Below are 15,206 nucleotides of genomic sequence, written 5' to 3' on the forward strand. Positions count from 1 at the left end.
CAAACTTTTCACAATTTCAGTGTTTTATTTAACAATTCTTCCCATCCCTACTGTGCTTCAGGTCATAGCGTTGTTTACAACTAACGTAAGGGGGCCCTGCCTTAGATGTTTTATCACGTGCCACTTTTCAAATTTAACCGGGATCTTTTTTAGTTTTGGAGGAAATAGTCATTCGGGAGGCCATTTTTAAACGTTGCCGGGTTGACTTTATCTCGTGTTCTTGTAGTGTGAAGTTAGCGTAGAACCAGGGTTAAGTACATACAAGCTGTAAATAAATGAAACAAACCATATAAAATTATTTATTTAAATTACTATTTACAATGTGACAAAAAACCTGATTGTTCCATCACGATTCGGCAACAATCTGTTCATTGTACTCTTTATAAAGCCTTTGCCATGGAAGCTTGGGTTTAATTATTTTTAAAATTTCCTTTAGCAAATCTTCCTTATTTAACCCCTAAAAGGAGAAAAAAAAACAAATGCTAAAATATCCCCCCCAAGAAATACACACCAAGATGCAATCTGAACCTTTCACCTTACTCGACTTCGAATACTTTGAATTCATGAGTTCGTCCAAAATCGACCTTAACCTGCACTCTGGACCTAGGACAAGTTGGGTTAAGCGGAGCGATTTTGTGGAAGTACCCACCCTTTTCTAGGAGATGATTTACGGTGGCCATCAGCCAGTGTTTGAATTCGGCAGCGGAGCGCAGTAGTGAGCTGGCGGCTATCTGAGATTCGAGGAAGCTCAATGTAACGCCCGAAGGCAGAGTATCTGCAGCACCATGTATCGGTATACTTTTTTGTAGTGATGCTAAAGGCAGTGTGCTAGGTAAGGATTTACTTAACGAACCACCGGCTTTACTTACAGGATCTAACGGATTGGATAACAGAACCCTGAAATATAAGATTGTACTTTCGGCCCGTAAAAATTCAGTTACCATGTTTGCATATTTAAGCTGTAAGAGTAGGCTCGTCCATCTGTTAATGTGACAAGTGGTAGGTTCGCATCTGTGAGTGTGCAGCTGCTGACCGATGCTGAAAAGAATTTTATTTTTCATTTGCCTATTAGGTATATGCCAAATATATCTGTCATATGAGATATATAAAGCAGTCTATGACGCCCAAGGGCATAATGCCAAATATATTGATGGAGTTATGTAATGAAAAAAGAAACTACTTGATACGTATGAAGCACTAACAATAATCATTACATTTGTATATAGGAAATGCATTACTTGGAACGATGAAAAATAAAATGTTGTATGCACCTCAGGCATTACTCAATCTTTAACCCTCGGGCGACTTACAAACCCTCGGGCCGGAGGCCCTCGGCATAAATATCGCCTTAATGCCCTTGATACATAAATAACTATTAAACGCTTGAGAGTGACCTTAAGGTTTTACCTTTATTTGACAGTAAGCTTCTCAGTGAAATTCTGCTTAAAATCGATTTCTCATTTTCCAAATCCCACATATGCAGCAAACCGGTTTTGGTTAAGACCAGGCAGTGGCAACATTCGCTAATGCAAATCGAGACGGCGCTATCTTCTATGAGCAACGAGGGAAACACCTTCGATCCGGATTTAACAAAGAAACAATTGACGGTCATATCATCACAGCACACTACTACGAATTTACGATTGGCGGCCACGCATCTGATCGTAGAACCTTCAAAAGCCGGTTGGTTATCAATCGTTGATTGCATAATTCAAAATTACCGAGAAAAGTTTCCCAAATAGGTTGATTATCGTCGACATTCTTGAACATTTCAACCTTTGCAAAGGATCCCTTAGAAGTCACGTTGCAGCCGTTTGTAATCTACGCATAAACTAAATGTAGTGACCGCCGAAAGAGTAAAGTAGCATTCACAACCTTACAATTAATACGCACAATTAACAGTTCAAAATTAGCGTAAACGTTTAAGCTATGTATTTTAAAGGGCAACATTCACAATATTCAAAATTAATCGTTAGAATTAATACTTAAAGCATCAAACTGCAAATTTTGCCGCTTAATTTGACTGAAATTAACAGAGGTACGCATGCGTGCTTTTATATGACAGTCAACATAACCATGCCTTTCTTGTTTTGATTTTGTTACGTCTACAATGAATGGGGAGAACAGAAAAGTACCTTGCCGCATTAGGATTAAGCCCGATTTTTGTGCTTGCGCTACAAGATAATATGGTGAAAGTTGCCGTATTAACCTCTCTGTTACATAGATGGCGACACTGCTTACATACTAATTTCACATATTGCGAATGATTCCTTTACGTAAAGTTGACGTAATAATTTCACTCATTAATTATAAACATTAATTGTAGGTTGTGAATGCAGCTTTAAGGTTTTACCTGCATCTTGATGTGACTGGTTTTTTTTGTTACCGTCGAACCTGACGGTAACTTCAACGGCTCTAATACACTAATAAAATGTACTATCGGTTGATCGCCCGGGACGTCTGAACACATTAATTGGTTTATTTGAACACCGGGTGGTTGTGCTTTAGGTAGGGTTGTACTTTGTACGGCCTCGACAGTTTTATTACTGAAATATCGCGGAATAATATACTGAGAATTTTGTGACATGTATTTTACCTTGCAGGAGGGACAGACTGTGATTGTACGGCAACGGGCGCACATTCTTTTCTCGTCTCCACAATAATCTTACTTTTGGACGGTGACGAACTACTAAAAGACGTCGAAATCTCATTCATTAACGACACTTCCAACGAATCCCTGAAAGAAACTTCGCATTTTACCGCACTAAGAAATAAGCATAGTTACTTGGCCAATACGGGCGCCGCAGTTAAAAACATCGGCGTAATTCGTCTTTTACCCGAAGGGAGACGAGTTTCGATTTGTTTGTTAGGCACGACTAACGGCGGCGCGGACTTCGGCGACTCTTGCGGTGCGGGCGGCGTGACCAGTTTGGGAATTTCCTTTTGAATCGACGGCTGTATGCGTTGCTGATCGTTAATTTCTTCCATCGCCTGTAGCAGCTCCGGATTTTCAATAATTTGGCTGCCTGTGAAGCTCTGGTTCCAATTCCGTTGTAACGATTTACCGTACATTCGTTCGTATAGTGCATTCTAAAAGATGTTCCAGTCAGATTAGGCATTTGGTACATTAATTATGGTGTGTGTTTTAATTCAAAGGGTGTACTTTGCTGCAACAAGCATTCCAGGGATAGGACGCACTTTAGTGCTGTGGTATTTATGCTATTTTTTGTACTCCGGTAGTCAGTTACATCAATTTCAATATCTACACATAAAAGATAAATTGTGGATTGCAACAAAAAACTCTGTGACGGCATATGTTTATAAGCGAGTTGTGGTGGCATGGTGCATCAACTCACTCGCTATTGCCAGACGTGTCAAAAATCGCACTGCGCATGCGCAATAGGCAACTTCCATATTCGAGGAGCAATGTGATCGAAATTGTTATGGTAAGCTCTTCTAATAAAAGCTAACAGAATGGACGCAATTTTTTGTATCGTCCCACTCACCTGAAGGCGCCAATGCATCTCATTCGGGACCTACTACACGCAGGCATGTCAAACATGCGGCCCTCAGTTCTCAAACCTGCGGCCCGTCACGATGTTTGCAAATTATAAAATTGAATTGTACCGTGTGTCCTATTTTGGTTTTTAAAGATAGAGACTTGCGGTTTTCGCGAACCTGTGTCACTTTTTTGTGAAACAGAATCAATCTAGCTTCGTTTGTTTCTGAGATACCGGGTGTCTGCTCGTGTAGGCGCAGTTCCATTAAATCTGGACTGCGGTGCTAAGGGTTGCTGGTTCAAATCCGGGTTTGGGCATGGATATTTGTAAATGGGTTGGATTGGTAGAGCCGCCTGAAACCCCGCCCACTCAAAAATAAAGGCTACATAAATAAATAAAAAATAAAAACGAAAAGTTTGACTTTTTGGGACGTTGTCAGATCTTACTACCGATGTAAGATTAAAAAAAGGTAAAAACTGCCTATTTTAATATTGTTACGTAGAATTCAGTCGCATAGTAAAAAAACTTTTGGACCACCGTTTCTGAGGTTTGACCCGAAGTTGGTATTTTTTAAATGCAACACCCTATATATTTTAACGTCAATTTTTGTGTGTTCCGTTTCCTAATTACATTGATGTATCACAACCTGTATTGTTTTAATTTGAGCGATTTTACTCTTTTTAAATAGTAGGCCATGGATTCATCGAGATTTTGATTTGTTTATTGTATCCATGGTAACTAAGGCAGCCAATATTAATCAATGGTTGACGGTAGAATCATGTCATTTCAAAATTTTGAAAAATATGATAATATAATAAAAAAAATAGGATGATACATCAATGTAATCACTAAAAAGAATTCAAAAAATTGTACGTTAAAGTATACAGAGTGTTGGTGGTCGACCATTGTTTGTTAGGTACTACGTCACTACTACTACATAAAAATAACTAAAATTAGGCAGTTTTGCCTTTTAACCACCTGTACGTTAGTAAGGGAGATATTGCATCGGGGTAAAAAAAATGACCCTCCACTTTTTTTTATGGAAATACGTTTTGAGGTACCAGGAATCCGAATCAAACAAAATTTCGATGTCTGTCTGTACTCTCATTTCCGGGAACCAAGTTTGCTACCAATACTCTTAGACATAAACAATGGGCTGTATTTTTTCGTGTTATTGTTTTTTATCATGTGGCCCCCAGCTATAGGAATGTGCAAACCTTAAAATGGCCCTTGATGATAAATGAGTTTGACATGCCTGTTAACTACAGTGTCACATTCTGAAGTTCCTCTTGTGCCAGATACCATTTTTTCCTTCTTTCCCCCATTTTGGATTTTTATTCGTAAAGATCTCATAACCATAAAAAATCACATCAAAGATAAACAGGCCTCAATAGTTTGTATTCACCTTTACAACAAGAGAACTCTTATAGTAATAAATATGCCTCTGTATTGTCTTTTATACAGGGTGTAGCACCTAAGATCCCTCGGATCATAACTCCTTTACCATAAAAGATACAGAAAAAAGTCTTATAGCAAAATTGTACACAATTGCCGCCTGCATGTTTCTAAAATATTTTTCATCACTAGGGACGTGCTGTATTCCAGTGGCGTATCAAACTTGCATTTTTTGAAATGGAACACCCTATATTTTATTACTGATTTAAGTACTTAAAAAGTACTGACTTAAAAAGTACTTATTTTTTTATGTAACATGTTATACCCCTAACTTTAACGATTTCGCTGTTATAACCTATTTTCGGCAAAATTTGACAGTGTTTCGAAATTTTTTTGGACAGAAACTACATCGTGTAGGCGGCTAAGTTTTGGACTGAGGCATAGGTTAAGAGTCCTTTTTACCTAAGCGCAACTTTTTTACATTATGGTGTATATATATATGATTATAGTTGCAAGAAACAAGACGATATTCTTGCTTAGTCAATTCCTATTTTGGTCTTTAGTTAGTTCTCGTCGACACTGTGCAGCGGCGCTGCTTGTTACCTTCAAATTATTGATTTACCGCCCGCCAAGATACAGACTTTATTTACAAAAAATATGATTTCATTTTTTGAGGTAATGTTTAGAAGTAACTTATCTAGAAAACTGTCGGTTTACTTTTTCCATAAACCGTTTTGTTCCAGAGTAAAAAAATAAAACAGATTCGGGCAATAATCGATGCAAAACATCTAATCTTTAAACAATCGGTATTCCGTTGCTATAAACTTTTTCAAAAAAATAGCCCGAACATTTTATAGATAAAGGTCTAAATTTATAAAACAGTTCTTTAAAAAAATATTTTTTTTTGAAAAACAACTTGAGTTTTTATGGCGGGCGCCCTTATGGAAATTTACATTGGGTGCAGTGGGTACAGAAGACTCTTAAGACCTCTTCTACAGTCACATAATTTTTTTTAGGCACTTTATCGAAAAAATAAAATTTTTTATTGATCTTCGCCAAATGTCAAATTTTTAAAAAATTTCAAATCGCACCCCCCTAAAATTTGTTAAAATCGGTCAAACGGTTAAGCAGGATATTGCAAAAACAATTGAACGCCCCACGCCAGCTTTGTTTTTGAAATAACAGAGTTTTTGTTTTTACGAAAACGATAGATAAACTGGTTCTCTTTAAAAATGTGAAAAAAAATTTTAGTTTATTATGCGAAATTTAAAGAAAATACAATTTTAAAATTTAAGATGGCAGTTACGCCCTCTGTTGGTCATTTTTAGAACTTGAAAATATTTCCCGCGATTCTTCATGACCGATTTACCCAATAATTTTTTAACCCCTAAGTCATATGACGAACGGTTCTCGAGATATGGCCGAGGAACAGTCTTATTGGGTCACAAGAAATGCGATTATTTGGATTGTTCACAATCTCGCCCTTCTCCACTCATACACCAACACACACCTCGGTGCTTCCTTCTGGAGTTTCGTATTCGAGATTCGGAGAGGTACATACGTGAAAATCTGGTGGGAGAGTGGAATTCTTACTAGAATCTTCGAAGAGAATCTATGCCGGTCGAGCGCTACATTTTTAAATTGCGTATTGACTTCTTAGCCGAACCTTCAGTGCAAATTTACGTATCGTGAGCGCAGAAAATTATAGATCGCATAAAAACAGCTAAGCAAAACAGCGAAACAGAGAGGTAAATCTTCTGGATTGGTCTCTCTACCCACATCCACCGTCCACAAACACTAAAGAAACGTTTTTAAAACAGGGTTTCAAATCGTCCGTAGCAAATGTAATTCAATGGTACAGACCAATATTCAAGATTTTTCGAAATCTTTAAATGAACAAAAAATGTTTGTCATTACTGAAAAGTGGCTTGCAACCGGTCGGCTCGGGTTGATTCTTTGCGTGAATGGACATTGGGTTATTTATAGGTATAAGATTGTCTTCTCAAATTTTTTGAAAAGCAAAGTTGTACAAAAATGCTGCTGCGCCGCCTCACCTCGCGTAATTTTATGTCAGAAATCTTCGCGGGCATACGTCCTACCACCCTAAAAAAAGTGGTGAAATTTGCATTTCTGCTTTAATTTTTCTCTCTTTGAAAAGGTTTTGGGGTAGCTATGCCCTTTACGAAATAGCAAATTTTTTTCAAAATTCCTACCACACCTCTAAATGGCTCTGTAACTTTGTAAACTTGTCAATTTGTCTAATGAGGTGCTAGAAATGTACACACCGTGCTCTCCTCTTTGTAATGTTTGAATGATCCCCTCCGCCCTTCAAGGAATGTTTGATTTTTAGGGGAGCAATTAAATATTTGTAAGTGTTTCTTAAATTAACAAACATTATACTGTACCTTTTCATCGACCAAAAGCGGATGCCCAATCTCTTGTGGTACAAAAACGACACACGCAACAGTGCCATCCCACGAACAAGCCAAAAGATTCATACCGTTACTGCTCCACGATATATCCAGAACGCTATCATCAAACAAATCTTTAATAACAACCAATGGACGCTTTAACGAGGTTAGCCACACGCTTAAGGACCGATCTCGCGAACCAATGGCACAACAGCAATACTGTTGCGTTTTTGGGCTGCTCGGCAGTAATTTTTTGAGAATATTCGAATTGAAACGGACACACGTGATTGCCTTTCGGTGACCTACGAAATCCTTGTCTTGCTTCCATCCGTCGCGTTCAATTATCTGAGCGGTGGGACCGCCTCCGTTCATAGCATGCGCGGATACCAAATACTGACCATCTGGTGACCAAGAGAGGCGCAAAACGTGCGTAGTAGCGGAGCAGTCTACGAAACAATCGGTTACGACTTCCTGCTGGGCCCAGTCCGCTGTGCGCCACACACGCAATGAACGGTCGTCCGACTGGCTCGCCAAGTACTTGCCAATAGGATCCCATGCCACTCCCTATACACCCAAAGAAACTAACGTCAATGAAATCAATGTAAGTGGCTCACCTTAACCATTCCAGTGTGCGATTTAAGCACGGCGACTTTTTCAGGTAACTTCTGAACATTCCAGATTATTACTGTATTATCAACGCTACCCGAAGCGAGCCATCCGTCGTGCGGCGCCCAGGCTAAATCTAAAACGTCGCCGCTATGCGAATTTAAGGTGGTAACGCACTTCCACGTTTCCACATTGATTTTTCCACCGCCGCCGAACACCGATGAGCTACCCTCGCCCGTTAGTTTCCATATCATAACCAACTTGTCGTCGCCGCCCGATGCGAGCAGGTGTCCTTCGCAACTCCACCGGACCACGTTAACACAACCTAATCGAAACTTGTCTTAGTAAACCTTAAAACACAACGTATCGTACTTAAGTGGTTGTCCATTTGGCACAACATTTTGGGTATCTTCGGATCGAGTTCGTCAGCTTCATTTAGAACTGGTGCTAAGTTCCATATCACAACTCGACCTCCTTGGCCGCCTTGTCCTCCTGTAGCAAACTTGTTACCTTTCGGATGAATGTCCACAGAGAAAATCGGTTTGCTATCTAAAATGTGTTTAGGTAAAGGCATGAAATTGTTTAATTATGGCTACCTTCGTGTGTAACCCAAGTAGGTTTTAATAGTTTCATTTTTACTTTACTACTTCACAGTTTTTGCATATTTGCTCTTAAAAAATCACCGCTTTTTTTGCAATCGAACCAGGCAAAAGCATCTAACGAAAATCAAATACTTCACATAAGAACTACCAAGAGCTGCTGCGCGTGAACTACACCAAGGGCATAAGAACTACATTTTCAATAAGAACTACTTATATTGTCTTAAGTAAACAATTTTTAGTTTTATTTTTGAATGCTCGTTGGTTGCAGGTGATGAACTCAACAACCCATCATACAGGGAGATTTATTTATAAGTAGAGTGGTGGTGCTTCATTATGGAAATGTTGTCCTTAGGTACCCCTCGTATTGTACGTATGGGTATCTGTTTATATTTTTATGTATATAATAGAGCAATTTAAGTATGTATATACCGGGAAGAGGTAATAGTATTTTACATTATTAGCCAGGTAAGTGAGTTTTTACTGGCGATAGGAGAAGTTGACTGGCGAGCCGTTAGGCGAGCCTGTCATCTTCTAGAGCCAGTAAAAGCTATTACCTGGCGTATAATGTACAATATTTTATTTGTTACTCATTTGTAAACAATAGTAAACGTAAATAATTAGTTCTTAAATTGATCTCAAAGAAATGTCTAAAATATCATGTTATCCATGTAACAGAGACTTCGCATTAATTCTGGCCAATGAAATGACTAGATTACTAACTTGTAAAATTTTTACACGTCAGCTGTCAGTTTTACAAGTCAGTAGCGTTTAAAGATGACGTTTACCCGTTTGCGTTTTGTCTTGTTAATCAACGTTTACAACTGAGTAACAAATAAAATATGTTTTATATCCTCATGGAATTCTACAGGTGAGTACAGATTTCAATGACCTCATTTTTTTATATCAGCCACGTGCTAATAAACATGCCTTTTTCTTCATTTCGTTTTTAACGATCTGCCTCGTCGTCTTTTCCCTGCGCGTCTTCGTTTATATATAAAAAAGGATTTCCCTGACACAAACCGCAGCATCACAGCGTGTTTACATACGTAACTACGTAACTAGTTACTAGAACTATCAGTAGGTATTGATGCGTGATATAGGCCACACTATAACCTTGATACAAAAACGCACGGGAACTTTTTGAAGGTATTGTATGTATACTTTTTAACAAGCCCCCGTAGCATGTACGTGTACCTGCAAGATACCACATTCAACATCGGATTATGCGGCATGCGCTTGTTGACAAAGAAATCTCTCCAACATCTACACAACACCGCATCCAATTAATTTTGTGTTATAACCAAATAATAATTACTGGGACGTTGTGTAACTTAATTCAACAAATTCTATCACTCAAAAAAGTAAGTATACTGTATATATCTAATGTCTGGTTGCCCTGAGATCTTAACTCTGCATTGTTTGATACCAATTTTGGTAGATTTTTATGACATATTATTGGGTTTAGTTTAGGTATGGATGGTGATAATGACACGCTACTCATTAAAATTGAACCAAAACAAGAAGAAGAGATCCATTCCTTTCTTCAGGAACACATTTCAGTAAGCAACGAAGTTTTGGTGACAATAAAGAATGAAGTTACCATTAATACAGCATGTTCTAAATCTGATAATAAAGAAGTACAGCAACACTCTGACTTTCAACATCAGCTTTTATCCGAATGTAAAACGGGATCTAAAGAATTTAAATGTGGCACTTGTGATTATGGAACAAATGATAAACATTATTTCAAACAACATCTTTTAATACATACAGTTTTAAAGGAATTTAAATGTGGTTTTTGTAATTATGAGACAAATGATAAAAAGAACTTTAAACGACATGGTTTAACACATAAAATTTCTAAAGCTTTTAAATGTGCTAATTGTAACTATGGGACAAATTTTAAATTCCATCTTAAAACACACCTTTTGAAACATAAAGTTTCTAATGATTTCAAATGTGCTACTTGTGATTATGGAACAAATAATAAACAGACATACAAACGACATCTTTTAATACATAAAGTTGGTACGGATTTTAAATGCGCTGCTTGTGATTATGCGACAAATGTTAAACGCACCTTCAAACGACATCTTTTAATACATAAACTTTCAAAGGATTTTAAATGTACCGTTTGTGATTATGGAACAAATTATAAACGGAACATCAAACGACATGTTTTAATACATAAAATTTCAAAAGATTTTAAATGCGCTAATTGTAACTATGAGACAAATTTTAAATCCCATCTTAAAACACACCTTTTAAAACATAAAGTTTCTAATGATTTTAAATGTGCTGTTTGTGATTATGGGACAAATAATAAACACACCTACAAACAACACCTATTGAAACATAAAGTTTCTAAGGATTTTAAATGTGCTGTTTGTGATTATGGGACAAATAATAAACACACCTACAAACGACACCTATTGAAACATACAGTTTCTAAGGATTTTAAATGTGCTGTTTGTGATTATGGGACAAATAATAAATACACCTACAAACGACACCTATTGAAACATAAAGTTTCTAAGGATTTTAAATGTGCTAATTGTGATTATGGGACAAATAATAAACACACCTACAAACAACACCTATTGAAACATAAAGTTTCTAAGGATTTTAAATGTGCTGTTTGTGATTATGGGACAAATAATAAACACACCTACAAACGACACCTATTGAAACATACAGTTTCTAAGGATTTTAAATGTGCTGTTTGTGATTATGGGACAAATAATAAATACACCTACAAACGACACCTATTGAAACATAAAGTTTCTAAGGATTTTAAATGTGCTAATTGTGATTATGGGACAAATAATAACACTTGCTGTTAATAAGGCATCTTTAAATCCACGAAAGTTTCGGAAAAGAATTTTGTAAAATTTGTATGAGTGTTAGAATGGTGGATTTATGGTAAAAATAGAAACTCATCTTCAAACAACATCTTTTAATTATGTAGGTACAATAAACTATGTAATTAATGCTAGGAACTCATGGTGCTGGAGTGGTGCAGGTGTCGAAAGATGGAGCCGGCCTGAATACTATTATAAGTATTGTAATCCAATGTTTACTTGTAGAGCATCCTGTATATAATGAAAGTAGTTAAGATCACTTGTTCTGTGGTTAAGATGTACCTTTTGCTTTGAGATAACGATGTCGGTTTTAGTCTTGTACTTGCATTACAAATAAAGAGTGTGTTTGCTTATATTCTTGTCTGTCATATCAAAGTAATTAAAGTGCGTAAAGATAATAGGTTATGGGCCCAGATAGGCGTAAAGTATAAAGAAAGAAAGAATAGAACTAAGTACCTAACCTCAACACCACGTGCAAGTACATAATGGATTCGGAGAACGTAAAGTTTATGTTTTCCAGGTTGGATAACAATAACTACCAAAATTGGAAGTTTCGTGTGAAGATGGTTCTGGTCCGTGAAGGAAATTGGTCAGTGATTGAGGATCCATTACCGGCAGCACCGGTAACTGTGGAATGGAGTAAAAAGGACCAAAAGGCACAAGCAACTATATCTTTAAGTGTGGAGGACAATCAAATAATTCACATCTGTAAAAGCGGATCTGCAAAGGAGATGTGGGAATCCCTACAGAAGGTGCACGAAAGAAACAACTTAAGTAATAAGCTGTATTTGTTAAGGAAGTTGTATCAATCTAAGCTGGAGAATAAATCAATGTCCGAGTATATTAAGGACACCTTGGAGTTAGTGGAGAAACTACGTGGAGTCGGGGAGATCGTAAAGGATTTTCATGTAGCAGCATTGTTACTTGGAGGATTGCCCGAAAATTATTCCACATTGGTTACTGCACTAGATACAAGACCCGATGAAGAGTTAACATTGGAGTACGTAAAGGGGAAATTGATGGACGAATATAAACGGAGAGAAGATAGTACTTCCAGTGAACGAGCTCTCAACACAAAGTTTAAGGGGAATGACAGTAAAGCCAAGCAGATGCGGGAATGTTTTCATTGTCACAGGAAGGGGCATTACAAAAAGGATTGCTATTTCTACAAAAAGGACAAGAAAAAAGAAGGTCAACAAGCCAAACTAGCAGTCGATGAGGGTGAGTCTGATTCAAATTTTTGCTTTAATACTTTTGGCAGTAAAGGCACTGTGAGTGAGCCTGAGTGGTACATAGACTCAGGGGCTACTAGCCATATGTGTAACGATTTAAACAGTTTCAAAAATTTTGAATGTACTGAATCGGAAAAAATAACGGTTGCTAATGGACAACACATGGCAGTTAAGGGTAAAGGGAGCATTTACTTAAAAAGTGTTGTAAATGGCGAATTAAAAAGTTTAAAGTTTTCTAATGTGCTGTATGTACCTACATTAGAAAATAATCTGTTGTCTGTGTCGAAAATAACTAAAGTCGGTTATAAAATGAACTTTAATGGTTTGAACTGTAGTATAGAGAAAGATGGAATGATTGTGTTAACTGCTGAATGTATAAACGGTTTATACAAGATAGATATGTTTAAGGATAAGGCATGTTTAACCTTTACATCCTGTGAAAAAGAGAAATGCATACATATTTGGCATCGCAGGTTCGGCCATAAGAGCCCGGATGGCATCAATAAATTGTTAGAAGGGGATTTAGCAATTGGCATAGAAATAAGTAAATGTAAAAATGTTAAGAAATGTACGGCATGTATAGAGGGTAAACTCACGAGGAAGCCGTTTCCTCATAAATCGGAAACGAGATCCAAGCAAGTTCTTGATTTAATACACAGCGATGTATGTGGGCCTATGAAAACTGCAACTGTGAGTGGGAAATTTTATTTTGTATCATTTATTGATGACTACTCCAGATATACAAAAATCTACCTGTTAGCTTCCAAAGATGAGGTAGCTGTAAAACTTAAAGAATTTCTTGCTGAAGTTAAAAATCAATTTGGAAAATATCCAAAGGTTCTGAGGTCAGATAATGGCGGAGAGTACACGGGGGAGGCAGTTCAATCAGTTTTAAAGAGAAATGGAATACAATTCCAGTCAACCGTACCCTATTGTCCCGAACAAAATGGGGTCTCTGAGCGAAAAAATAGAACGTTGGTAGAGTCAGCACGTTGCATGCTTCTGGATGCCAAGTTACCTTATAAATATTGGGGTGAATCGGTAGTAACTGCAAATTATTTAACGAATAGGTTCCCAACTCAAGCTAAAGATAAAACGCCGTATGAATTGTGGGTTGGTAAAAAACCTAACTTAGAACATTTAGTTACGTTTGGGAGTCGAGCTTTCATTTATGTCCCAAAGCAAAAGAGGTCAAAGTTAGAACCAAAGGCTAAAGAGGGAATAATGATCGGATACAGTGACACCAGTAAAGGCTACCGAATACTAGATCCAATCACAGACAAGGTGACAATCAGTCGTACCGTCAAGTTTAATGAATATTTAAATGAGCCATTTCAAGAGGTCAAAGGCTGCAACTCACAAACAACGACAGTAATGTATCAATCGAATAATGATTTGAGGGAAACTAAGGAACCAGAACAGAATATACAAAAGATAATGGAAACAGAAGATGCAGAGGTGGAAATAAAAGATGAGGAGACAATACCTGTTGAATTTTTGGATGACACAAGTGATGGGGAAGAGGGAGATGACGGAAATGCGAAGGAAGTCGCGAAAGACACCGAAACCCAGATAGTCACTAGAGCAGGAAGAATATCGAAGAAAAAATGTTTTAAGGACTACGTCACATACAACGTTTTTGACAACATCATGCCAGAAATGGAATCCTATGATCCGAAGTCCGTAAATGAAGCCATGTCGCGACCTGATCACCTGAAGTGGAAGAACGCCATGGAAAGAGAGTATGAATCCTTGACCAAAAACCAAGCATGGACACTCGTGGATTGCCCGGAAGATAAAACAATTGTGCAAAATAAGTGGGTGTTTTGTGTAAAAAAGGCCTCTAGTGGTGTGCGGTATAAAGCGCGTTTAGTGGCTAAAGGATTTACTCAACAATATGGTATTGACTATTTAGAGACTTTTTCTCCAGTTGTCAGAAATGCAACGATAAGAATTTTATTTTCAATGGCTGTAAATTTAAATCTTCTAATTTATCATTTAGATGTAGAAACTGCTTTTCTCAATGGCAATATAGACCAGCAGATCTATATGGCACAGCCTGAAGGTTTTGTTTGCAAGAAAGACCCAAATAAGGTATGTTTACTTAAAAAGGCTATATATGGTCTTAAGCAGTCGTCAAGAATATGGAACTTAAAAGTTGAAAAAGTATTAGTCAAAATGAATTTTAAGCAATCTGCTTACGAACCGTGTATATTCTTTAAAATTGTTGATAGTTCCATTGTAATAATTGCACTATATGTAGATGATTTCTTGATTTGCTCAAGTTCTTCAAGTTTAAAGGAGGATGTAAAACAAGATTTATCAAAAGAGTTTAAGTTAAAAGATTTAGGGTTAATAAATCATTTTCTTGGTCTGAATGTTGATTGTAAAATCAGTAACGTAATTCGAGTAAATCAAAAAGATTATATTTTAGAACTACTGAAAAAATTTCACTTAACAGATGCTAAACCTGTTAACACACCAATTGAAATTGGATTAAGGTTGAAACCAAATCATAATGAGAAACCTAATGTCCCATATCAGAACTTAATCGGCTCACTAATGTATCTAGCAGTTCATACAAGACCTGATATTGCTT

At 37.1% G+C, this 15,206-nt stretch overlaps 1 protein-coding gene across 2 annotated transcripts; it reads right to left on the bottom strand.

Moving 5' to 3' along the window:
• Window positions 1-285: 285 nt before the first annotated feature.
• LOC116174389 (protein HIRA homolog) lies at window positions 286-8,658 on the bottom strand. Of its 2 annotated transcripts, none has more exons than XM_031492306.1 (13): window positions 8,509-8,658; window positions 8,285-8,461; window positions 7,921-8,237; window positions 7,301-7,870; window positions 2,786-3,090; window positions 2,597-2,737; window positions 2,354-2,546; window positions 1,722-1,821; window positions 1,408-1,671; window positions 942-1,038; window positions 650-897; window positions 512-603; window positions 286-457 (listed from the first exon to the last, which is right to left on the bottom strand). In XM_031492306.1, the coding sequence occupies exons 1-13, from the start codon at window positions 8,543-8,545 to the stop codon at window positions 347-349; spliced, it is 2,652 nt and encodes an 883-aa protein (XP_031348166.1). In that variant the 5' UTR covers window positions 8,546-8,658; the 3' UTR covers window positions 286-346. The 2 variants fall into 2 exon arrangements, 1 of the variants encoding a protein (XP_031348166.1); XR_004146103.1 differs by lacking the exon at window positions 286-457 and having other exon boundaries at window positions 650-814; window positions 870-897.
• Window positions 8,659-15,206: the final 6,548 nt, after the last annotated feature.

Source organism: Photinus pyralis, unplaced genomic scaffold (genome assembly GCF_008802855.1).
Source record: "Photinus pyralis isolate 1611_PpyrPB1 unplaced genomic scaffold, Ppyr1.3 Ppyr1.4_LG6, whole genome shotgun sequence".
Lineage (NCBI taxonomy): Eukaryota > Metazoa > Arthropoda > Insecta > Coleoptera > Lampyridae > Photinus > Photinus pyralis.